The sequence below is a fragment of the Strix uralensis genome, chromosome 9 (genome assembly GCF_047716275.1).
Source record: "Strix uralensis isolate ZFMK-TIS-50842 chromosome 9, bStrUra1, whole genome shotgun sequence".
NCBI lineage: Eukaryota > Metazoa > Chordata > Aves > Strigiformes > Strigidae > Strix > Strix uralensis.
Window position 1 is genome coordinate 12,399,181 of NC_133980.1, and position 23,580 is coordinate 12,422,760.

General features: G+C 67.4%; 1 protein-coding gene across 7 annotated transcripts; it reads right to left on the reverse strand.

Annotated features, from left to right (window-relative positions):
* Positions 1–1,538: 1,538 nt before the first annotated feature.
* On the reverse strand, positions 1,539–23,148 carry TNK2 (tyrosine kinase non receptor 2). Of its 7 annotated transcripts, none has more exons than XM_074877352.1 (17): positions 22,693–23,148; positions 20,214–20,359; positions 12,891–13,068; positions 12,667–12,737; positions 11,248–11,460; positions 11,000–11,152; positions 10,532–10,809; positions 10,329–10,455; positions 10,087–10,233; positions 9,653–9,747; positions 6,572–6,766; positions 4,959–5,050; positions 4,395–4,439; positions 2,714–4,023; positions 2,172–2,267; positions 1,963–2,090; positions 1,539–1,850 (listed from the first exon to the last, which is right to left on the reverse strand). In XM_074877352.1, exons 3-17 carry the CDS (start codon positions 13,051–13,053, stop codon positions 1,844–1,846), a joined length of 3,120 nt encoding a protein of 1,039 aa, XP_074733453.1. In that variant the 5' UTR covers positions 13,054–13,068; positions 20,214–20,359; positions 22,693–23,148; the 3' UTR covers positions 1,539–1,843. The 7 variants fall into 7 exon arrangements, with proteins under 7 accessions (XP_074733453.1, XP_074733452.1, XP_074733448.1 ...); XM_074877351.1 differs by having other exon boundaries at positions 12,891–13,071; XM_074877347.1 differs by lacking the exons at positions 20,214–20,359; positions 22,693–23,148 and adding exons at positions 16,891–17,185; positions 17,315–17,333.
* Between the last annotated feature and the right edge of the window lie 432 nt (positions 23,149–23,580).

The window sequence follows — 23,580 nt, forward strand, 5'->3', positions numbered from 1 at the left end:
ATGGGGGACGGGGGTCCCCCGCACTGCTCAGAGGGGTGGGTCAGCTCTGAGCCCTGCACCCCCTACGCACCCGTTTGCTGCCGGGTCCCTGTCATGCTTGGCCGCACAGCTGATAACCCCTGGCAGGGGTTGGCTTGCTGCCGAGCAGGAAGAAGGAAGGAACAGCCTCCCGCTGCCGCCTCAGGGTCCTGTGTGTCAACCCTGCCCTGGCCCCCCTCCTGGCACTGCCAGCACCACCGCCTGGGGACCTGCGTGCAGGGGTTATCTGTACCATCACAGCAAACACCTACGCAAGCCCGGACGGGGGGCGGTTGTTCCCGCATGGATGGTGGGGCTGGGCCTTGCCCTGAGTTGCAGGTCACCTTCTGCTGGGGACAGAGGCCAGGTGCACGCGGCCACGGAAAGGGAACCAGTGGGGCCACTGAGGCAACCACACATTTGCTTCTTCACAGGGCCTAGCTCAGCTCTAGGATCATTTAAGGAGGGGAAGTAAGTCGGTGAAGGTGTTGTGTCTTCCTCGCTTCACTGGTAGTCATGCCACTTGGCTGCCACACCATGGTAGCTGCACCTTAGATGGGGAAACTGAGGCACGGAGAGTCCAAAGCACCTATGCATGGCTGTGCCCACGGCAGCACCAGCAAACCTCCCCGTCCCCATGCTCAGGGAGGGCCAGGGGACCAGAGATGAGCAGAGCTGTGGATGCACATGGCACATTGGTGATATAGTCAGGTACCATCTGCCACGGGGCAGGAGCCACAGCCATGCCAAGGCAGCCCTTCCCACCAGGTGACTCACCGTGGGTGGCAGGGTCTCTCCTCTGAAGACACCAGCTCTGGAGCAAAGGGCATCTTGGGGACCAGGTACCACCAATGCCCACAGACCCGGGGGGTTTGGGCACCGAGGTCCTCCCCCACCTGCACAGAGACCCCCTCCTGATGCTGTGGCAATGTGGCACCTCAGAGAACCCACTTGGGTGGGGCGGGTTAGCACTGCCACCTGGCCTGGGACCCCATGGGGGACAGCCCCCCCTCCCCGGCACCTGGCTCCAGCTGCGCGGTGGCATCCGGTTGCACAACGCCCCTTGCGTGGGTGCGGGCACGACGCGGGACCCGCCACTCCCTGCCCGGGCATGAGTCAGGCACCAGCCGGGAACCGAGGGCAAGGGGGGGCCCTGATGTGGGGGCTCCCCTTTATGGGGGCATTGCTGTGGGCAAGCAACTGCACCCAGCCTTCAAGCTTTGGTCATGGGGGTGGGACAGCATGCGACTAACTCCAGCAGCCCCCAGTGGGGAGACCTTTGCACCCCAGATCAGCCTGGGAGCCATCACCTGGGGATTTTAGAGGTGCCCGTGTCACACAGCTCCCCAGGGATCCCCAGCGCCTGCTGGGCCCCACAGCACACTTGCATCCCCTCCCTCTACTGTCCCACAGTCCCAGCTGCCTGCAGGGGGGAACTGGCACCCGTGGAGACATGGCCTGTCCCTATGCATTGGCAGGGATGAACCTGGGAGACGGTCACAGGCACCCTCCTCCTCCTCTCCATAGAATATTTTTTATATATATATAATATATATATATATATATTAAAATTACACTTCTCTTTACAAAAACAATTCAACAAGGGGCCAGGGGATAGAGCCCATTGCCGAAGCCAGGGCACAGCCACCCTGGCAAGTCTGGGGTACTGGGCAGGCTCCCTTTTGGGGCGTCCCCATCCCCCAAGTGGGGGCTCAGTCCAGAGTCCAGCAGCAGGTCGCATGGTGGGTGTGGGTGGGCACCGGGGGGGCAGCCCTGTGGCGAGATGCCTGCTCCAGCTCCAACGCAGCTCACCCCATCCCCGCTGTCACCGCCTGTAAGAAGAGGAGAGCACTTGAGCTCAGGAGGGGTGACAATGCCAGCTGGCCGAGACCAGCATGGCATGGAGACACCCCACCCCCCACACAAAAAAATCCATGCCCCTACTTCTGGCGGGCGGTGCTGCAGGGATCGAGGAGGTGGGAGCTGGCCTGGGCCAGGTTCCAGTCGAACATCTCCAGCACCCGGTGGCACTCGACACGGGACTTCAGCCCCAGGCAGAAGAGCTGCTCCACCTGCGAGGGGACACGGCACGGTGAGGGGGGTGACAGGGGTGCCACCGCTCTCACAGGAGGTGGGGTGGGGGCATGCGGTACCTTCAGGTACTGGATGGCCCGTTGGACGCTCCAACCGTGGTTCTGCAGGGCTGCCTGGCACTCCTCGGTGGTCACGCCGTGCACTGTGTCCTGCACCTGGGGGGAGCTTGTGGTCGGTGCCTGCCACCACCCCTGGGGCAGCAAGAAGCCCATGGCTGGAGCGGGGGGACAGCCCTGGCACCCCAGCTCTGTCCCCGGGGAGCACTGTCAGCCCAGAACTAGGACCACCCTCATGCCTGGGATCTTCAGCCTCTCCTGGGCTCAGGTTATAGACTCCCAGCCACCACGGACCCAGCCCAGAGAGCCCAAGGGGACTGCAGTGACAGCCACCTTCTTCCCCCGCTCCCTGAGACTGTGAGTAGGGCTAACTTGGGTTAAAAGGACCTGTAATCCCCCTTTTGGAGTCCCACCGGACATCTGGGGAACGACCCCTGGGGGTGAATTTAGGGGAACCAAGGCAGGAGGAGGGGATGGCTCTTGCCCAAGCAAGCCCATGGCCACCGTATTCCCTCTTGCTCACAGACGCCCGCGATGCCACTTACCAGCCGGATCTTGTCGGCGGGGCGGCAGCCATCTGGCCCATCATAGACAATCTTCTGGAGGCTGCAGGAGGCTTTCACCAGGCACTTGGGCCCGGAGTTACTATTGTTGGAGGAGAAGTTGGCCTTGCAGTCTGGGGGTGGCTGCTGCACCATAGGACGGACGGTGGCTGTGGTGACCAAGCGGGATGCCGGCAACTCCTCAGGGCTTTTGGCCTCCTTGAAAAACTTCTCATACTTGTCCAGGTAGGCAGGGCGCTCAGGCAGCAGGTAGTAGTGGGTGCTGCTGACCTTCTGCCCGTCCTTCACGATGGGCAGGATGCAGGGTCCCTTGGAACAGTCCTTACCCTGTGCCTGGATGACTTTGGGGGTGGCATACTTGGGGTCAAGGGCAAAGCTCTGCGTGGTGGGCATGGGCTTCCCTGGCGAGGTGGAAAGGCAGGAGCAGAGGGTGGCACGTTGCTGGGGGGAGCCCACCTGTAGGGCCATGGGGCTGGGCGTCCGGGAAGTGGGCTGCGACAGTGGGTCCCGGGGGGGAATCTGGGGCGGCCGGTCTTCCTCGCCCCCCGAAGCTGGGGAAAGCTCCCCCGACCAGCGCCCAGGCTCATTGCGGCGTAGGGGCCGAGGAGGGATGGGAACACGGGGTGGGATTTGGGGCTTGTCATCGGTGGGGGCAGCTGGTCCCAGGGGGACGTTGAGCCTCTTCATGCACTCCTGCTGCAGCTCCTCGAAGAGCTCGGTGGTCTGCGTCAGGCTGGGCTGCTTGGTCTCCTTGGGGGGCAGGAAGAGGTTGTCCTCCAGCACTGGTCCCCGCTCACCCTCGTCCACAAAGCCGTAGTTGGTCTTGCCCCGCCGGCTCGGGGGGCTGGTGATGGAGCAGACCTCGAAGTCATCCTCGTCCTGTGCCACGTCATCATAGGCAGGTGGTGGGGGCAAGGGGCGGGCGTCCCAGTCCACCACCGGTGTGGGGTGGAGGGGCCGCGGTAGAGCCCGTGTGGGGCTCTGTGGTGGGGTCTTGTCCAGCAACGAGAAGGCCTCCATGGCCAGCTTGGCCAATGATGGGGCTGTCAGCTCCCCCACTGGTGATGGGCTACCTTGAGGCACCTCCTCCCCAAAATCGATGAGGGTGACCTCGCCGCCCACCTCGTTCGGCAGCCGGCCAGGTTGCCGCTCGCCCACCTTGGTGGCCGGTACCCGTGCCGATGGCTTTACCGGTCGCAGACCCTTCCCTGTGCCTGGCTTCTTCAGGCAGAGCTTCCGGAGACCCCCTGGCAGACCCTCCTCCTCCTCACTGACTGGGTCGTAGCAGGGCTCTAGGAGGGGATGGAGAGGGATGGTGAGGGTCCCTGCACCCATCCCTGGGGTGCAAGGCGGGGGCACCTGCATCCTCAAGTCCCCAAATTGCCCCATAGCTTCAGCCACCTTGGCTGAAAGCCACCTTGGGTGCAGCGATGCACACCAGGGCAGGGGTACTGGGGGGGGGGCCTGCCCTTCCTCACCCTGCGGCCCCCCAGCACCCTTCCCCAGGCTGGCCACGCTGCTCCGCATCTGTGTCCCCACCACAGATGCCATCACCCATAGGTGCACAGCAGTACAGGGCGGGCAGAGAGGGCGAAAGGATCTAAGAGAGAAAACAAGGGGGGCATGAAGGGGGGAGAACAGCACCCAAAGAAGCGGAACTTACTGGTGAGCAGGACGGTAGGCTGAGGCGGGCGCGGAGGCGGCTGCCCTGCAGGAGAAGAGAGAGCCCGAGAAGAGGGGAGGCGCGGGGTGAGCGCACGGAGCAAGCGGCAGCTGGGGCGCTCGTTAGCAGGGTGCATGCTTCGTCATGTCCCCTGTCACCGGCAGGGTGTGGGGAGGATGCCGGTGGGAAGCCCCCCCAAGGTAAAATTGCAGGTTTAGGGGAGTTGCGGCACGGCGCCTGAGCTCCCTCCCTGTGGCAGTTCCACGGAGATGCCCCGTACTGGGGAGCCCAGCTGCGGGAGGCTGGGACGGGACGAGGGACCCGGACGAAGGGCAGCGGGGCAGAGTCCAGCCGGGCAGAGCCACCGGCCGCCCACGCTTCTGGCAGTGGCACATGGCCAGGTGACAACGTGCCCCGTCATCCCAGCTCCCCCCAGCTCTGTGAAAAGCAAGTGGCAGCAGAGAGACAGAAAGGAGAAGGTCCAGCCCATCACCCTGGCAGCAGGGCACGGGGACGGGGGCTTTGCGCAGCTGACAGGCTGGGGGAAGGGGAAAAGCCGCTCACTTTTAGCCCTGCCTGGAAGCTGGGTGGGTCTGGCAGCGCTCGGGTCCACACCTAAAATGTCAGGAGGGTCCATGGGATTTCCCAGGTACAGCCTGTGGGGAGAGAGGAGGAGAGCACCTGGGGGTCAGTGGGGGCCACATGGGACCCTCGCTCCCACACCGTGTCCCTCAGGACACCCCACAACCCCTCCACCATTCCCTGGCAAGTACTATCCCTACAAGCATCACGCACTGCACCCCAGAGGCTTTCAGTGCTGCGGCACAGAGCCCGCTGCCGTCCTGGTGTCACCCACCGCTCTCCAGCTCCACGTGCACCATGTGCCAAACCCAGGGGACTGCTAATAGGGTGCCGTGCCCAGGGTACTTGTGTGGGGCACGGTGCCTGGGACACCCTCCCAGCACCAGGGTGCCGCGGCACGATGCTGCGCCCAGGGCACGGCCCCCCGGTACAGCATGCCGGTGGGGTGCCGGGAGGCCCGGGCGAGCCGTCGCAAGCCAAGTGCGGTGAGGAAGGGAGCCGGCGGGAGCCGGCACAGCCTGAAGGCCTGGGCGTGTGCCGAGCTCGGTGCGTTCTCGGCGGCCCGGGCGGCACGTACCCAGCGCCCGTGCCCACGCAGCGGGGCGCGGGGAGGCCTGCCGAGGCACGAGCCAGGTCCGCGTGTGCGGCGCCTCGGTTCAGCCCTCCAAGGGCCGCCGGCACAGCCTGTGGCGCGGGATGCCGTGGGGGGGTCAGGCGGGGACTGAGGGCACCGGCAGAGCTGTCCGGGGGCTGGGATGCTGAACGGCGGTGGGGTTCACAAGCCCAGGGGATGCACTGAGTCTGGCGCAGGAGTTGGGTCTACACAGCTGGAGCTTTCCAGGCTTTGAAATCCTATCCTGCACCCCACACACAGCCCTCCCACATCCCCCCCCCCAGCCCAGAGCTGGCAGACATCCCCCATGCCCCCTGCTCCAAGCCAAGGCGCCCCTGCCCACCATCCCTCAGTGCCCAGCACCCATGCTGGGCACAGCCAGTCCCACCTGGCAGGGGGGCATGGGGTGCCCTGGGGTGCAGGCTCCCAACCCCCCCTCCCCATCGTAGACCAACCAGGGTCCTTCTCGATGGAGCATGGGGGAAAAAGAGCATTTTAGTGGATTTTTTTTGTGCTTTGCTTTGTAAAAGGATTCATGCTGCTAAAAGTGTGGGGCCAGGCTGCACCCCCACCACGGCTCCCCTCCACGCAGGCACTAAAAGGTGCAGGTTGAGCAGCCCTGGGACACCCCAAAAGCATTGGGGTAATGTGGCCACCTCCAGGGTGGTGCTTACTGATGTCCCCCCGCCCCCCGACAGCCACAAGGAACTGCAGGGCTGGGAGAAGGTGCTCCCCCCTGGGACAGCCCCCCACAAGCACAGCAGCCCCCCACATCCCTGACCCCATTAGTAAGAAGAGGCGAGGGAGTTAGTCCAGCCATGGGGATCCTACACCCAGAGCTACTGTCCCCAGTACAGCGGGGGGGGAAGAGATGCTTCAAGGAGGTGGGGGCGGTCAAGCTGCGGCTTGCTGCCATGCCCAGCAGGCAGCAGGAAAGGCAGGGAGCAGGCAGGGGATGCAGAGAAGACAGAAAGTTTCTTACTCATCAATTTTATCGGGAAACCCCCAGCAGTGCTGCGGGTTGGTGTCTCCATGGCCTGTGTGGATGAAGCTGTTTTTAAGCGGCTGGCTGATGTCGTGGGCCGACAGCCCCGCCACCGAGGTCACTGTGTTTCGGGGGAACTGGCCCACTTTTAGGGTCCGTTTATTCTGACCCCGCCACCAGTAATTCTCGGCCCTAAGGAATAAAAAGGACCTCGTTACCGATGAGCGGATGGGAGGGGGACACACACCTGCTCTGGCGACCAGGGAGGAGGCGAGGTGACTCGCCCAAGGCCATGCAGGCAAGCAGTGGCACAGCTGGGAGGGGATCCCAGGCGCCCAGGATCCCAACCCTATGCCAGCAGCGTGCTCTGCCTCCCACCCTGCATGGCCCCTGCACCGGGAGGTGCCGGGGATGTGGGCGGCAGGGAACAAAGCTCCCCATTTGCACCCAAAAAGAGGCACCCCTTCCTCCTCCCCACAGCTGCCCCAAATTATGCAGGAGCCTTGGGGTGATGCCTCCACCGAGCTGCTCAGGTCCTCCTGTGCCTCACGCAGTTGGGGATGGCACAAGGGATGGCATACAGTATCTGCTGATGAACCTACAAATATCCCAGTCCCGCAGGAGAAACTGAGGGGGCCACGGTGGAGGACAGAGGGCTGGGGGGGTCTCCCTCGTTCCGTTCCTATGTTAGAGGCGAGCCCTGTGCAGGCTGGTGTGGGCAGGGGCAGATGGGCAGGCAGGCTGATGGACTCAAGCTGTAAAACCTCCCATTGCCACGTTGTGTAGGGTAGCCAGTGTGCCAGTCTCCGGGAGAGCCCAGCATGCCCCAGGAGCCAGCCAGAAGCCACCTGCCTGCCCCAAGACACAGCCACCTCCAGGGTGGGACAGGAGAGTCACCCAGCTCAGGGGGACAGGGGTGGGGTGGATAGGGACAGGTAGGATGCAGGGAAGGGCACCCCAAACGGTGCCTCCCACCCAGTCTGTGCCAAATGAATGGGGAGGGAGGGGGTTTGCGACCCTAACTCCCCACCGACCCCCCACTACTCCCACCACGTCCCCCTCCTTCCTGCCGGGGTCCCCCGCTCCCCGCGGGCGAGGCACGCACCGGGCAAGGGGCGGCGGGTGGTGCCAGCCCAGCGAGGCTGGCACCGGCCCCACGGTTTCCTGGAGTCACCTGTGAGTCACCCCCGGCCACCAGCTCAGCCCTTTTCCTGTTTACCTTCCCCGCTCGCCGCCAGCCAGCCGCCTTACTCAGCGCCGGGACCCCTTGGCAGAGCCCAGCCGGCACCCACCACCCTCCCTCACCCGAGGCGGGCCGGGGGTGGCGGGGAGACGGCTCCCGTCCCCGGGAGGTCCCCTCCCTGCGCCCCGACACCCATCGCATCCCGCCAGAGGGATGCTGCGGCCGGGCCGGCCCCTCTGCTTCCCCCTTTCTCCCAGGCTCGTTCCACCGGATCCGGGTCCGGACCCCCGGCACAAACCCGCTCGGCTCTGCCCTGGATTCCCCCCCAAAGTCCCGGCTGGCTCCCCGGGGGGCTTTCAGGTAGGTCCCTGCCCCTGCCCACACACACGTACGCACGCCCGGCGCCCGCCGAAGGACAGGCAGGGGCTTGAAAAGGGGTGGGGGGTGTTTACGGTGCCCCGGGCGGCCTCGGCGGGGCCGGATACGGCCCCCGGGAGGAGCCCCCCCCCGCCAGCCCTCCCCTCCCTCCCCGGGTACCCCCGCCGGCAGCGCGGTGGGGGGCAGCCGCCCCAGGGGGAAACTGAGGCACGGGGAGGGGGCTGGCTCCCCCTCCGGGCCCTTCAGGACCACCGGCAGCCGCTGGGGCTCCTGCCTCCCCCCGCCTGCAGAGCCCACCCCACCTGCCCAGAGCCAGCACCCCCAAAACGTGCCCACCGGGGGCCGCCGAGGACCGGCGTTTCCCCGGGGAAACTGAGGCAGGGGAGGCTGCGCCCCGGCTTCACCGCTCGCCCGGCCCTCCCCGACCCACCGGCACCCCCCAGCGCGGCCACATCCCCCCCGTGTGTCCCCCCCAACCCCGTGGTTTACCTGGGGCCAGCGGCGGGGCGGGGGGCACGGGAGCGGGACCCCCAACACGGCCGTGATGCGGCGGCGGGGACGATGCAGGCGCACTGGCGCGGCCGCGCCGCCCTCCGCCGCTCCCTCCTTCCCTCCCTTCTTCCCTCCCTCCCTCCGCCGACGCCGCTTCCCTTCCCTTCCCCTCCCCTCCCTTCCCCTCCCCTCCCTGCAATTAAACCGCCAGACCCTGGGCAAGAGTCATCCCTGGCGGCGGCGGCCGGGGAGAAAGCCGGTCCCTGCAGACACACAAATCCGGCCTGATTCACCTCCGGGCCGTGACTAACCGCGGGGAGCCGGCCGGGGAAGGGGGAGAGGGAAGGGGGGGGAAGGCCAGAGCCTTCCTCTTAACCCCCCCGGGGCTGGGGGGGGTACAGCCTCCTGTGTTCCAGCGGGACAAAGGGACACTGAGCTCCTCTGGGGGGTCCCCGCTGTCCGGGAGCCAGAGAGGGACGTGCGTGCCCTGGGATGGGGATATGGGGACCAAAGGTCCCCCCCAGTCTGCAGGTCCCCCGGGGTGGCAGAGGGGGGTGGTTGTGCTGCGGGGTGGCCATCAGGGACAAAGAGCAAAGCCCATGGTGCGGGGGTGACAGGTCACGCCACCGTGGTACTGAGCCCCAGTGCCTCTCCCGGCCTGGTGACAGTGGCCTGTCCCCAGGTGCTGGTGGCACATCCCCACCACTATCAGCGGGGAGCGGCCCAGGGGTGCGTGGATTCCCCGGGCAATGCCGGGGCAAACCCCCAAGCACAGTGGGGTGAGTCGGCGGGGGGTGGACGACACAGGCAGGGCTGCCCACAGGCACGGCTATGCACCCCCCAGCACTGGGGCGGCCCCCCAGCACTGTGCTGCCTGGGGGATTGCACCCCCCTCCCCATCCCTGCTCCCCACAGCTCTGCCAGTGCCCACAGTCTCCCTGTTCCTGGGGTCCCCTGTCCCCACACAGGCTGGCAGCCAGTCTGTGCCCCCCCATGCAATACCTGCCCCCCCTCCCGTGCAGTACCTGCCCTCGATGACCGTGATGATGTCGTTCATCTGGATGTGCAGCTTGTCGGGCTCCTCGAAGTCCTGCAGCGCCCTCATGTCGGTGGGCTGGGCCTGGGGGCAAAAGGGCATGAGGACAGGGGATGCAGTCCCCCATGTCCCTCCCTGCTCTGTTTCAAGGCCAGGCCCAGCCCCATGTAGGGCAGGGGAGCCCCAAAAATGAGCAAGAGACAGAATCACACCACTCTCAGCCCCTCCTCAGCTGTGACATCCCTGGGGTGGGCGAGGGCAAGGTGGCACCCAGGGTCCTCCCACTGTGACCATGTAGGGCTGCCTGGCCTGGGCCCCCCAGTGTCACCTCCCTCCTCGGTGATAGCCTTAACTCTGCCCATGGTCGGGCAGAGCCCCTGGGAGGGGGTGCCGGGACCCCTGTCCCCCTCCCTGCTCACCCACCTCCACCAAGAAGTCCCGCAGGGCCACAAAGGTGGGTCGGTCCTCGGGCTTGTGTGCCCAGCACTGCAGCATGACGTTGTAGACGTCCTGGGGACAGTCCTCAGGCCGTGGCAGCCGCTCACCCTCCTTGTCTATCTTATGCAGGATCTGTGGGGCGGCAGGGGGGTGCCATCAGGGGGTCCCAGGACCCCCCCAGCACTGCTGGGGTGAGGGGGGGAGGCAGGCCCTGGCTGAGCACCCACCTGGCTGCCGTTGAGGCCGATCCAAGGCTCCTGTCCATAGGTGAACATCTCCCAGAGGGTCACCCCAAACATCCAGGTGTCACTGGCGTGGGAGAAGGTGCGCGTCTTCAAGCTCTCGGGAGCACACCTGCACGGGGAAGGATGTCAGCATCAGGAGGTCGTGGGTGCTGCACTCCCAGGCCCGCCCCCTCCCCAGGGCTCACCAGGCGAAGGGCACCTTGCGATGCTCCTGCATCACATAGTGGTCGTCATTTTTGGGCAGGGCCCGCATCAGCCCGAAGTCCCCGATCTTGACCAGCTCGTTGGAGGCCAGCAGGATGTTGCGGGCGGCCAGGTCACGGTGGATGAAACGCTTGGACTCCAGATAGGCCATGCCCTTGGCCACCTGAATGGCGTACTGGCAGAGGGTGGAGATGAGGAAATGGCCCTGGTTCTTCCGCAGGCGGTCCAGGAGGGAGCCCAGCGGGGCCAGCTCTGTCACCTGGGCCACAGGGAGGGGACAGCAGGTTGGTCAGGCCAGGGGCACCCTGGTTGGGCTGGTTTCCAGCCTTCTTGTGCCCCACTGGGGATGCCAGCAGAGGATTCAAGGTACAGACCCAGCCTGGCTTTGACCCTCCATGGAGTGGCATCGGGGTCAGCCCCATGTCATTCCCCCCACCAGCCCCACTCACCATCTTCATAGGGTGGGAGAGCACCACGCCGTAGAGGCGGATGAGGTTCCTGTGGTCCAGGGAGTGCATGGCGTTCACCTCCCGGATGAAGTCATCTAGTGCCTCCGGCTGGCTCAGCACGTCTGTCTTGAGGCACTTCACCGCCACGTTCAACTACAGCCAAAGCGGGGATGAGCCCTGAAATGTCCTCCCCCCCAAGTGGTCCCACTGTCCGGCTCCCCCCCCCTCTTCCACTCACAGCCCCTCACCGTCTTGCCAGCGGGTGTGCACCACTCGCCGCGACGCACGACACCAAAGGAGCCGTCGCCCAGCTTCTCGAAGAGCGAGAGGTCCCGCTCCCGCACGAGGCAGGTGAGGGAGTGCTGGCCCCCGGCTTCAGGGGGCGGTGGCGTGGGGGGCTTGCGGAAGGTGCTCTGGGGCTGGGGTGGCAGCTCCGACTCAGGGCGCTTCCCGCTGAACACCTGTGGGACATGGAGGCAGGTGAGAAGCAGGCGCAGAGATGCTCCCAAGCCCTTGGGTCTGCGAGTGAGCCATGCCGGGACGACCCTGTCTGGGCTGTACACTCTGGAACCTAAGGATGACTCCTAACTGGTGATCGGTCAGGGCAGGCTTGCTGCGGGAGCAGGCTCTGCTCCTCCAGCTGCCTGCACACCAAGCTGCGATTTGTGTGGAGGGAAGGGGTTGTGCTTCTCACAGCAGCCCCTGAGCAGCTCCAGCAAACCAGGCCGGTAGCCAGAGGGCCCTGGGTGCTCCTTGGCCAGGCTGTGGCCACACGATGTGCCTGGGCACGAATCCAAGAGAAACCTCCAGCTTGGGCTGAGTGTGGCGACAATATGCATTGCTGCCACTGCAAGCCCGGAGGGGGCATGGACAGGCTCATCCTTCCTCTCCCCCAGCTGGGACTGATGATGTGCCCCACAGCAGGGGGTCCATCCCAGTCTCAGCAGCCAGGACTCCGTGTGGGGTGCATGGGGGTGGGCCTGGCATGTGGCTGGGGTGGGAGGTGGCATTTCTGTGCCCAGTGAGAGGCTGAGTAGCCTTCTATTAAAAGCCTATCCCATCCCTGTCCCGGCCCAGATGAGTCACACAGGGGAGAGGCCATGACCCAGCACCCAACTGGCAAGCACCCTGCTCTTTTGGGGGTGCAAGGTGCTGGGGGGTCCCAGGTTGGCAGCAGTACCAGCTTTGGATGGGAGGGCATCAGGGGCATACATGAGCATCCCAAAGTCCCCTGCCCCAGTCTACCCCCAGCCTGCAGGCACAAAGCTGTGCCCCTCGCTGTGGGGCGGGCAGCCGGACGGGCAGCACTGCTGCCCACAGAGCTGGCTGGGGCGAGATGCACAGGCTCTGTGGCTCATTAACTGCAAAGGAGCTTCCTGGCAAAGAGGCAAATAACGCGAGGGGAATGAGTTTCCCAAGTGCTGGGGTGTCAGGGCCATCCTTTGCTGGGAAGTGACCTGGGAGCCCACGCAGGACCGGGGTGCATGCTGGCAGGGTCACGCCACAGGCAGGGCATGTGTGGCTGGGGCTTCTGCCCATCTCCCTGCCAGCCCCCAGGGACCAGTGGCGTGGGGAGAGCCACACATCAGGGAAGAGCACAGGGAGAGGTCCAGCTCCTCCTCCCTGCCTCAGTTTCCCTGCCACACCTGCCCCTCTCCCATCCCTACCTTGCTCATCCAGGATTTCCGCTTGCACATGGCTTTCCTCCGCTTCACCGCCTCCCACAGCCGCCGCTGGCCTGCAGGACAGAGGGACACAGTGACTGTCACTGACCAGCACAGCATGGGGGTGTCCCCCACCCCCAAGGACCGCATGCTCCTCTGGGGTCCCCAAAAGATGCTGTGCAGCAAGCTGGGGGCATGGGGGGAGGTTTGGGGGGGGACATACGCACCGGGGCGTCCCATGCCAATCTTCTCCAGATCCTCATTTTTGACGTACTCAAAGTGGGAGAGGCGGGTGACGTTGAGCTCGTCCCGGATGCGCAGGAAGTACTGCTGCAGCTGCAGCTCAGTGAGCAGCTCCAGCAGCCAGTCCGTGCCCTCCTCCGCCTGCATGCTACAGCTCAGCCTCTGCTGGGACACGGTGCCGGGTTAGCAGGGACCCTCCCCGGGTCCCCTCTGCCCCATCCCCGCTGGGGGAGTCACCCGGAGGGCCTGAGAGCCAAGGCTGGGGTTGCTGTCTGGGTAGGGCATGAAGAATGCTAGTGGGACTCATCTCCTGAGCCTGTCCCCAGCTCCCCAAGGGGGCCGGGAGAGGCACCTCATCAGCAGGACCCCCGGCAACAGGCAGAGACCCCCACTCTGCCCTGTGGTGCCCACAGAAACATCAGCCCACCCCTCTGCTCCAGCACAGGCTGTCCCCAGGCAGCGGTGCCAGGGACACAGAACGGGGTAGAGCCTCAGGGCGTGGGATGGATGTGCCTGACAGCAACCCCCAGCCGAGGGGCACCCCACAGCCCAGCACTGCACCTCTGCAGGGGACACTCCACACCGGGGACCGTGCCTGCCAGGCTCCCTTTGCTTGGCTGAAGGGGCTGAGCAGGAGGGGACAGCTGTCCCCAGCAGGGATGGCCACCTTGGCACTGCCTCTCAGCCCCCTGGCATCCCCGCAGGGCCGCAGCACAGACCCATGGCGGGTGTCCCCTGCCACGGGTGGTGGCCCCTCGCCAGGTAGCCACAGGGAGGGAGCAGACAACGATATCAGGGCCTTTGCGGGTTCCTGGTGTCCCAGGGCTGAGGCACAGGGCACCCCAACACTGCTGGCATCACCCCCCCTAGCCGTGCCAGGGCATGGGGAGGGAGGGGATGGGGCAAGGTGTCACCCACAATTCCCCATGCCCCCCCTAAACATGTCCCCCACCACTCCCCATCCCAACCTGCTGTCCCACCTCTCCCCCCCGCTTTCATCGCCACCCTTCCGGGAAGGAACATGGATCTGCCTCCTGCTGCCGAGAGCTGGAGGGGAGGTGGGATCCCCCATCCTGGCCCCACAGCGAGGCACCCCCTCCATCCTCTCCTACCCCCCAGAAGACAACATGGCCCCAGCGTCTTTGCCCCCCGCGCTCAGGTCCCTCAGCCGCGTCACCGCAATTACAGCCCTCAGCACCGGGCTAAAAATACAGCGGGTGCGGCAAGCAGCTGGGCACGGGGGCGCATGGGGGCACGCGGGGGCATGCGGGGCGAAAGCAGCCGCCAGCCTTCGGCGCATGGCTGGCCAGGGACGGCCAGTCCCCCGCCCGCACGCAACAGGGACAGGGACAGGGGATGGCTGGCGTAGGGTCTGCCCGAGCCGGGGGTCAGCACTTACTCGGTAGAGGCGGAAGCGGGCGAGGAAGGGGAAGGATCGGCGCAAAGCCTGGAAGCGTCGCATCCTGCCTGGCTGCCCGCCGCCGGCCCCTGGCACCGCTGATGTCCCTTCCCTGGCGCCGGTGTCCCACGGCAGAGCCCGCTCAGCACAGCCAGGGCATCCGCAGCCCTGTCAGCTTGGCTACGGAGATGCCCTTTGGGCTCGGTCACCCCATATATCCCCTGTCGGAGCGGGCAGGGGGACTTGGGGCGTCCATCGGCCGCGCAGGCTGTGGCTCTCCCCCTCCTTCCGTCCGGCTCTCGATCCTCGCGGCCGGCCCTCCCCTTCCCCAACGCAACGGGGCCGGGGCGGGGGGGGCAGTGGCAGACAGGCAGGGCTGGGGGTCACTCTCCTGGCTGGAGCCGCTTCCTGGGGACCCCTGGCCGGCCGCGGGGTTCGGTCCCAGCTGGCTGCCTGCGCAGCGCTCCCCGGGAGGGGTTATTTTCGGCCGGTGCTGGGACGCGCGCCCAGGGGGCTGGGCTCCCATCAATGTGCCGCTTTCTCCCTTGTTCAGCGGGCACCGGCAGCTGGGAGCCCGGACCCCCGCTCTCATTTCCATGGAAACTCGCCCTGGCCTTGGGAAATGCTCCTGGGCCTCAGTTTCCCCCCCAGGAAGCGGGGAGAGAGGGAGGGAGAGGAGACATCCGGCTCTCCGCTCCCCAACCGAGGCCACAGGCACAACGCCAGAGCGATGGGCGCTGCAGGGGGAGCTTCTGGCTTGGCAAATGTACCCGCTGCCCAGCTGCCAGCCCCTGTGGCGCTCTGCCGTGGGGTGCCACCAGCACCCTGGGGCTCGCTCCCCTTCCCTGGTGGGGCTGGCACCCAACCCCAGCACTGTTGTCCACTTGCGGGCTCCCCAGGGAGAACAGCTGGCCACGCCGGCAGCCGCGGCGTGAGAGAGGAAAGACCCGTGGCAATCTCCTGCTGCGGCCCCCCGCCTGCCTGGCCCCCCCAGACCACGGCCATCACTGTGCCAGGGGGCAGCTGGGAGGGGGTTAAGCAGATCCCCAGGCACAGAGGAGCCTCCGCTGCGGCTTCCACCGCCGGGATCCCGGCTGGCACCCGGCGGCACAGGCACCCGGCACAACAAGCCCATTGACTGGGGACACCCGGGCACGGTGCCCTCGGCACCAACCCCTGCCACGCGCCAGCTCCCCCCTCCCTGGCCCAGGGGACACTGGGGACACGGGGGGTTCCCTGCCCTGCAACGGTGCATCACCCTCATCAGCCGGTACCGGCACCCACTGGAACTGGCACCCACTGGGGCTGGTGCGCTGCCTCCTGCAGCCCAGCCCACCTCCTGCACCCCCAAACCCCGCATGAGGCTGCCCAGTTCAGTGCCTGCACTGGGAATACTGGTCTCTAAAAGAGACCAGAGGGACCCAGCCTTGCCCACTGTGCTGGGGGAGGCTCCGTGCCTCAGTTTCCCTCTCCACAATAGACCCACGGGCGCAGGGGGTAACACCGCAACCTTGGCTCCGAGATGGGCAAGCAGGGTCCTGCCAACGAACCTCCATCCTGCGGGGGGGGTCACAGATACCCATCCAGCCCCCACAACCTGGCAGATGGCAAAGACCCCCAGCACGGGTGCCGCTCAGCCCCCCGTGCCCTGTGCACACGCCATGCCGTGCACACCCACCTCTGCAGCCCGGGGGATACACCCTACGTGCACCCAGGCTCACGTTCACCCCGGGACCACACAGGCACAACCCCCGGCACCCCATGTACCTCCCGCCACCTGCACAACCGCAGCGGCCCCCCCACGCACGCGTCGCCTCCGTGCACCCCCCCGCCAGCTACCGCCCTGCCCGGCCACACGTGCGCAAACACACTGGCGCCGCACAGCCGGCGGCACCACACCGGCCCGCTCCCCCGCCTCCGCCTGACGCACACCTGGAGCTGCATGCACCCCTGCGTGCCCACGGGTGCCCGACCCCGGTGTGGCACGCTCCTCGCCTCCACGCTTGCCACGCACACCCGCCTGAGCTGGCACACGGGTGGCCAAACCACCCTCCCCCCAGCAATTACTCCTATCCACAACGACACCCCAACACCTGCCCTACACCCTGAGGCTGCTGCACCTTCCACATGCACCTATGCACTCCCTACCCCCCCAACACCACCACACACAGCCCGACACCCCCCAGTGACATCCCCACAGGGGGATGGCAGCCTGCGTGGCCACCAGCTGGACATAGCGCTGCAGCCAGGGGACGACATTCTGCGCTGGGCACCATGTCCCCGTGCTGAGCTGTGCCGCTGCACGCCGTTCCCCGGTGCCTCAGTTTCCCCGGCAAGAAGCAGCCAGCAGCCGCACGGCCGTGGGTCAGGATGGGAGCGCAGCTGGGCATGGGGGTGCCATTGCCACGCTGGATGCCGGGGGATACTGTCAGTGCCGGGGAGGGGACATGCCATGCAGGGACCCCTCTGTGCCCCATGCCAGCTGCCGACCCGCACCCCACAGCAGGACCCTGCCCCTCTTGGGGACACCCAGTCCAGCCGGGTGCCCCCCGCCGCTCCCCCCCGCTGGCTCCCCCCGCACTGACCCGCCGGCACGGCATGCCCGGGGTGATGTCCTGCCGGGGGGATGGCATGGGGTGCCCGCTGCGCGGCCGCAGGGCCCGCTGCCCAGTGCTGTCCGAGAAGCTGTGGGGCAGGGGGCCCAGCATCTCCTCCTCCTCCTCGGCGCTGCTCAGGCGCTGGTAGTCACATCTCTCGCCCATGGCCGGGGCGGCGGCGGCTGCGGTGTGGTGACGAGCGAGGGGCTCTGCGGAGACGCCCGCGCCTGCCTGGGGGTGGCGAGGGCTGGAGCCGGGCTCGGGATCACATGGCAGAAAGTTGCTGCAGTTCCGGAAAACAGCGAGAGGGTGAAGGTGACCGCGATGGTGATGGAGAGGTGGGGGTATGGAGGGATGCAGAGGAGACGGGGAAAAGAGAAGGGGGGGCAGCCGCTTGGGTGCCCATCCTCACCCCAATCCCAACCTGGCACCACTGTCTTCCTCCTGGCTCAGCAGCCCAGCTGCCCGGCTGCTGTCCCCGCTCCAGCACCCGAGCGGAGAGGCGGTGGCATCGCTGCTAGCCCCAGCGCCGCGCTCGCAGCCCCCTTCTCCCCCCACCCCGGCACGGTGCAGCCCGCCAGTGGGGATGCGGTGCAGGCAGCCAGGCGGAGGAGGAGGAGGAGGAGGAGGAGGGGGGAGCATCGTCCAGCAGCCGGGGCTCTGTGGCAAGCAGGGTGGGTGAGGAGGTACCATACCCCCTTCCTGGGCACCTGCGGAGGGGTGGGGGGGCTCTGGGGCTGGCAGCATCCCCAGCATCCCTCCCGCTTCCCTGTGCCGGCAGAGGGGGATGGGATGCATTGGGAAGATGGCTGCTTCGCAGCAACCCGGCAGCGTTGGCGCAAGCACGGCGGGGCTGGGAGAGCTGCCAGGCCCCGGCGGGCGCTGCCGGGATGGGGTTCGGGGCGCACACCAGGAGAACTCCTCCCAGGATTAATCCTCTCCCCACACACCCTCGCAGGGAGCTGGGGGTCTCCTAGACCTCTGCCAGGCTCTGCACCAGGCACAGCCCCCAGAACGGGCAGGTGGCACTGGGAAGCCACCCCCCCGGATGGGGACCCCCCCACCCGCACATCGGGACTGGCCCGTACCTCAACGCTGCCTGGCCGCAGCCCCTCTCTGAGCTCCCTGGGCCAGAGCTACAAGCCTGCAAGGAGGCTGAAACGGGGTGGGGGGCCTGCAGCCCAGCCCCCCCCCCCCCCCCCCCCCCCAGCCCCCCAGGACCTGCCTGTCCTTTGGGGCACAGCTCCAGGGACCAATTTGCTCCTCATGCCAACGCCACGGGGCACGACGCCCCCCGTAACCGCCAGAACTGCTCCCACGACACCGCCCCCCCCCCCCCCGCAACACCACAGTGTAGCCAGAGAAGTGACACCAGGCTGCCACTGCACCAGAGCAGGGGGTACGAGCCCATCCTGCCTCTCCCCAGAGAAACACCCTCAACCCTGGGGGGCACCCAGCCCGGCTCGGGGGGCTGGAGGGGCAGCCCCTCAGCAGCTCCTGCTGCCATACCACGGAGGTGAGCTCAGCCGTGGAGCCGAGGCGGGCTGAGCCCGCGGCGTGGGAGCAGCAAGCCACCCCCGCGCGCGGCCCGCCGGCGTCACCGCGCTGGCACGCCGCAGGCCGGTGACTGATGCACGTGCTATGCCACCTTCCCTCCGGCCCCGGCCACCCCGAAACCCTCGCCAGCCTGCCCAGCCACAGCGATGCTGTAGGGTCCCCAAGCCAAGAGAGGACAACCCCTGTCCCCACAGCTCCAGGCATGGATTTGGGTCACCCCCACCCTAATTGTCAGGTCCTCCTGACCTGGCCAAACTCAGCTGAAACCCAAACGACAAGGTCCCCTGTGAGGGGATAGATGGCATTGCGCCATGCCACCCCTGACCCACCTGCCTGCAATTCTCACCCTGGGGGGGCTCCCACCACAATGACAGCTGCTGTATGGGAGCGTGCTGTCCCCTGCCCCACAGGGCAGTGACAGTCACACTGACCAGAGTGTCCCTCCCCTGTGGGGACACCAAACTTCCCCGGCCCTCTGGGATACGACACTTGGCCCCACATCCCTTCCAGCATCCACATCCCTTCCAGCATCCCTGGGGACCAGCGCCACGGCATCCCCCATGCCCTGGTGCCCACCACCCCGCACAGAGGACCCCGGGAAGTGGCAAGTCCCCAAAACAAGCTCCCAGAGGGGGATGGGATCCCCCACTCACCTCCGGCACATCACCCCGCTCGCTGTCACAGCCCGCCTGCCACCTTCCTGGTGGCCGTGTCACCTGGAAGTGATCTCACCGGCTGTGGCGGCGGCAGGGCGGCCGCGGCGGCACCCCGGGCTGGCTCGCTCAGCCCTGGCAGGGCCATGGGGGCGGCCCCAAATTGGGGTGACACACTCCCCGGCCCAGCCGCCGTGGCAGAGGCGTGCGGGCACGCACATACCCATGCTTACAAATGCACCCTGCTCCAACCAGAGACGGGGCTGCCGGCTGCACCCTGCCCGACCCTGGGATGTTGCTGCCACCCAGCTCCCCTGGGACCATCCCCAGTCCCTCACTGGATTCCACCACCCCACATCCCCCTTCGTGGGACCCCGTACCGGTGGGTGTTTTGCCTCCCTCGGTGCTGGCACCTGATGCTGCTTGCTCAGCTGGCTCGGGCTAGCAGGATGTCTCAGGGGGCTGGCACAGAGGGCTGGTGACCCCCGCGGTGGGGGCGGCCGGGGAGGGCGGGGTGCCAGATTCCCCCTCGCTGTCGTCTCTGGGCTCCCAGAGCCTGGCCCCATGGCCTGATCCTGCCCGCCAGCACAGAGCATCCCCACTCTGAGTCCCTGCCTGCAGCAGTGGCCGCCCGGGGAGGAGAGATGCAGCCAGGTGGAGGGGCCCCCCCATCCCGACAGAGCCCAGCACAACCCCAATCCTCTCCCTAAGCCTCTTTCCTCCACTAAATCCTCTCTGCAGGTCGAGCCAGGGTGGGCTGAGCCCATCTTGTGCCTCCCAGCTCCCCGGTGTGGGCAGGGGACAGGCAGGAATTGCCGACCCCGTAGCTGATCCTCACCTCGGCCCCGAGCTCTCCCACCAGAGCAGGGACACAGTGCGGTGTTTTGGGGGACAAGCAGGCAAAGCAACACCCCTCAGTGACCCCACCACCCTGCCCGCCCTCAGCTCTGTGCCCACAGGCAGTGCCAGGGAGCGGGAGAGGGCAGCGCGCTCGGCATCACCAAGCCTGGGCAACACTGCCCCTGGGGACACTGCCACGGTGGGGACGCTGCCACTCTGCCCCGGTGCACCAGCGCCCGCCGGCCCCCCCGCTGGTCTCACCTGGGCCGTGGTGGCGGCGCTGCGGGGGTCCCCGGGCAGTGGCAGCCCCAGCGTCGCAGCCAGCCGGGCAGTGTGCAAGGGGCCACAGCGTCAGGGCTCAGCCATGGGGCTGGCAGGGCTGCGGTGACACCAGCCGTGGGGTCCCCCTGGGTCGAAGCAGGAGGGAGAGGTCAGGATGGGCCCAGCATCCCTTGTCCACCCACCCCAGACCCTCCAGACTCCCCAGGGCCTAAGGGGTGGGAACGTCTCCCTGCACCCAGAGCCACCCCCTGCCCTGCCCAGGCAGCTGAAAGAGCCTTTGTGGAGCCCCCCCCACCCCCCCTCCCTGGGGCATGGGTGGGCTTTGGCCCTGGTCCTGCCAGGGAAGAGGGGCACCAGCACACAGTCTGAGCCCTGGGTCCAGACCCCTCTGCTCTAGGGGTGCTGCCAGGGATAACCCCATCCCTGTGCCCCTAGGGCAGGCTGCAGCTGGCATGAAATGAGTTTGCCAGGTCTCAGGCCAGATGGGCACAAAGCCACCTCCACACCACAGCATCTCCCCTCTATGCTGGGAGCAGGGTAAGTGGGACCCCCGGAGCTGGAGGGGGTGAAGGCTAAACCCCGCCACTTCCCCAGCACCAGAACAGAGCAGTGCCATGGTCAGACCATCCAGCATCTGCTGGTCATTAATACTGACAGCAGCCTAATTAGCCAGGCTGCAGCATGGGCAGTACCCGCCTCCTGGGGCAGCTCAGCAGAGGGCTGGAGCAAGACTGCATGTGGGGCAGAGCCCCCTCCTGCCCCCCAAAACCCACGAGTGGGTAATGCCCCCCAGGATGCTTTGCCCCAGCCAGCTACCACCCCTCGTGGACACGATTGGAGTCAAAACCCCCGTGCTCCAGGGCCAGGATGGGGCCTCTCAGGGGGAAACTGAGGCACGGAGCAATGTCTGGTCTGCAGGGTGGCTGGGACAGGCCTTGGCTACAAGCCCACAGCGGTTCCTGGTCCCAGGAAGGCCCCCCCATGCCCGGGGAGGCTGAATCATGGCAGGACAGCAAGCTAATAGCTGCCTGAGGAAGAGGGAGGCATCACCAGCCCCCCCCCAGCCATACCCACAACACCCCGCCGGCAAGGCTGGCCCACACCCTGCACTAACGAATATCGGGCTAACGAGGCCCGGGTAGCTCCAGGGGCTCGTAGCAGGTTGCACAGCCTGCACAGCCCCCACCCCGCACCCGCAGGCCTCGGCGCGGCAGGATGGGGGTGCAGAGGCTGCTTCTGCCCCGCTCCCTGCGGGGAGCAGCGGGCTCAGGGCCAGCAGCGGGACCTGCGCTGCAGCCGAGGGTGGGTCCGCAGCACCCAGGGTCTGTCCTGGACCCTCTCCCTAAATCAGGGCCTGGCAGTGCAGATCTGCTCAGAGACACCCCTCCAGGCAGGTCATGTTTTTAAGAGTTTTACAAAGCCTGGTGCTGAAAAACTTTGTTCAAGGGCTTTGCCCTGAGCTAGCTCAGCAAAGGGCTGAGTAAGGGGGTGAGGCACAACCCTCAGAGCCTGCAGCACCTGACAAAGGGGGACCCACCTTGCAGGGTGGTGACCCAATGCTGGAGCCCAGTGGCACCCCGGGGAACGCTGCGCCAAGGCGGCCCCAGGGAGGTGAGCGCATGGAGAAACGCCAGCGCCGGGCTCTGCCCCGGCCTGCCCTGCCCAGACAGCCCAGCCCCGGCACGGCCTCTGGCAGCTCCACGGGCAGAGCCGGAGCTCCTCCAGCTGCCTGCGGACCACCTCCCCAGCTGCCACTTGCAGAGCGGGCGAGGGGTCCGACCATGCCGGGAGAAGCCAAGCTGGGTCCTCCCGGCAAGGTGGGATCCTCACCTGGGCTGTTGGCACCACCTCACCAGGTTTAACTTCAATGTTTTATTAAAAAAAGCAAACCCAACAAAGACCAGAAGTACCCAAAGGGTCCTGAGCGTTTAGAGAAAAACCAGCCGGACGCAGTCACAGTGTTGCCCGCCGAGATGACGGGCAGAGGCTCCCCACACCTCACCGCTGCTCCGGACTTCGGGAGCAGCACTGTCACACCCCGAGGCGCCGGGCAGGCCCCGGAGGACAAGGATCCTCTGTTCAGCGCTGGAGCTCCCACGGGCCCGGAGCAGAGGAAGAGCAGAGCAAAGCTGCCTTTTCTCCAGGGAAAAAAAAAAACCTTCCCCCGCCTTCCGCTGCGGTTTGGGAGGGTTCAAGGGCACCAGGCACCCACTCGCACCAGAGCCCACCGCCTGCTCTGCCGGGGCAGGCAGGAGCAGGGGGGTCGGGCACGCTGCCGGCGGGAGCTCAGCGGCCCCGCAGCACCTGGGCACGACGGCAGCCCCGACGGCCCGCAGTGCCGCGGGGCACGGTGCCAGCAGCGCCCGGCGAGGCGCCGCGGGCAGACACCGACCCGGGCAGTGCCGCAGGGCCAAACCCCGACCCCCCCCGTAGCGAGGGGTCGCGCCTCGCTCCTTACCTCAGCGCTCAGCGCCGCTGCCACCGCATCCTGCGCCGGGTCTGCAGCGTCACCGCAGGGGGAGGCCGGGCCCGGCGGTGCTCGGGGCAGCCCACATGCCGGGCAGGATGCGCCCGCCCGCCTGCCGGGGCGGGGTGCGCCGATCGACGCCGGTTTACCGGGCTGGGGTTCCCCGCGGGGCGGCTGGCACCGGATCCGGCCTCACACCCGGGCGGCCCTCCTGCGGCTCTGGCGGGGGGCCGGGGTCCGCGGGCCGGGGGTGTTGCTGCTGGGGTGCTCCTGCTCCCCCGGGTAGAGCTCGCCCTCCTCCTGCACCCCGCCCCGGGCCTCCCCCTCCTCCTGCCGGCCCCGCCGCACCCACCAGCGGGTGCGGGCCGGGGGGGTCACCTCCCGCCGCCCCCCACCCCGCTCCTGCTGCGCCCGCCGGCTCAGGCCCTGCTCCTGCCCGGCTTTGGGGCCGTGCTCCTGCACCCCCCGCACTGCGCCCCGCGCCCGCCGCGCCCCGGGGCTCCCTTCCCCTTCCCCCGCCGCCGCCGCCTCCTCCGCGCCCCGCGCCCTCCGCCGCGCCCGGGCCGCCCCTCGCTCCCGGGGCCGCCGCGGCTCCGCGCCCGGCTTGGGGCTGCCGATGGCGGTGACCGGCCCGGGCCGCTCTCCCCACTCCTGCAGGCCCGTCCGCTCCCCCAGCGGCACCCAGTGCCACCGGCCCGCCCCCCCCCTGCCGCCGCCCCCCGGCTCCCCGCCGCCGGTCACCAGCTCCTGGCCGCGGGGCAGCGCTCCCAGCCCCGCCTCCTGCACCCCCCGGGAGAAGCCCCCCTCCTCCTGCACCCCCGGGGCCACCCCGCCGCCCTCCGGTACCCCCGGGCTCAGCCCCCCACCCTCCGGCACCCC

What these genes read in the sequence shown, in the direction of transcription:
- TNK2 (XM_074877347.1), bottom strand. Translation starts at nt 17,067, where the DNA reads ATGGGCGAGAGATGTGACTACCAGCGCCTGAGCAGCGCCGAGGAGGAG. An exon ending in CGGGCATGCCGTGCCGGCGG is followed by an intron (nt 13,069 to 16,890) that starts GTCAGTGCGGGG and finishes GTGTCCCAGCAG; the next exon opens with AGGCTGAGCTGTAGCATGCA. An exon ending in TGCGGGACTTCTTGGTGGAG is followed by an intron (nt 9,748 to 10,086) that starts GTGGGTGAGCAG and finishes TTTTGCCCCCAG; the next exon opens with GCCCAGCCCACCGACATGAG.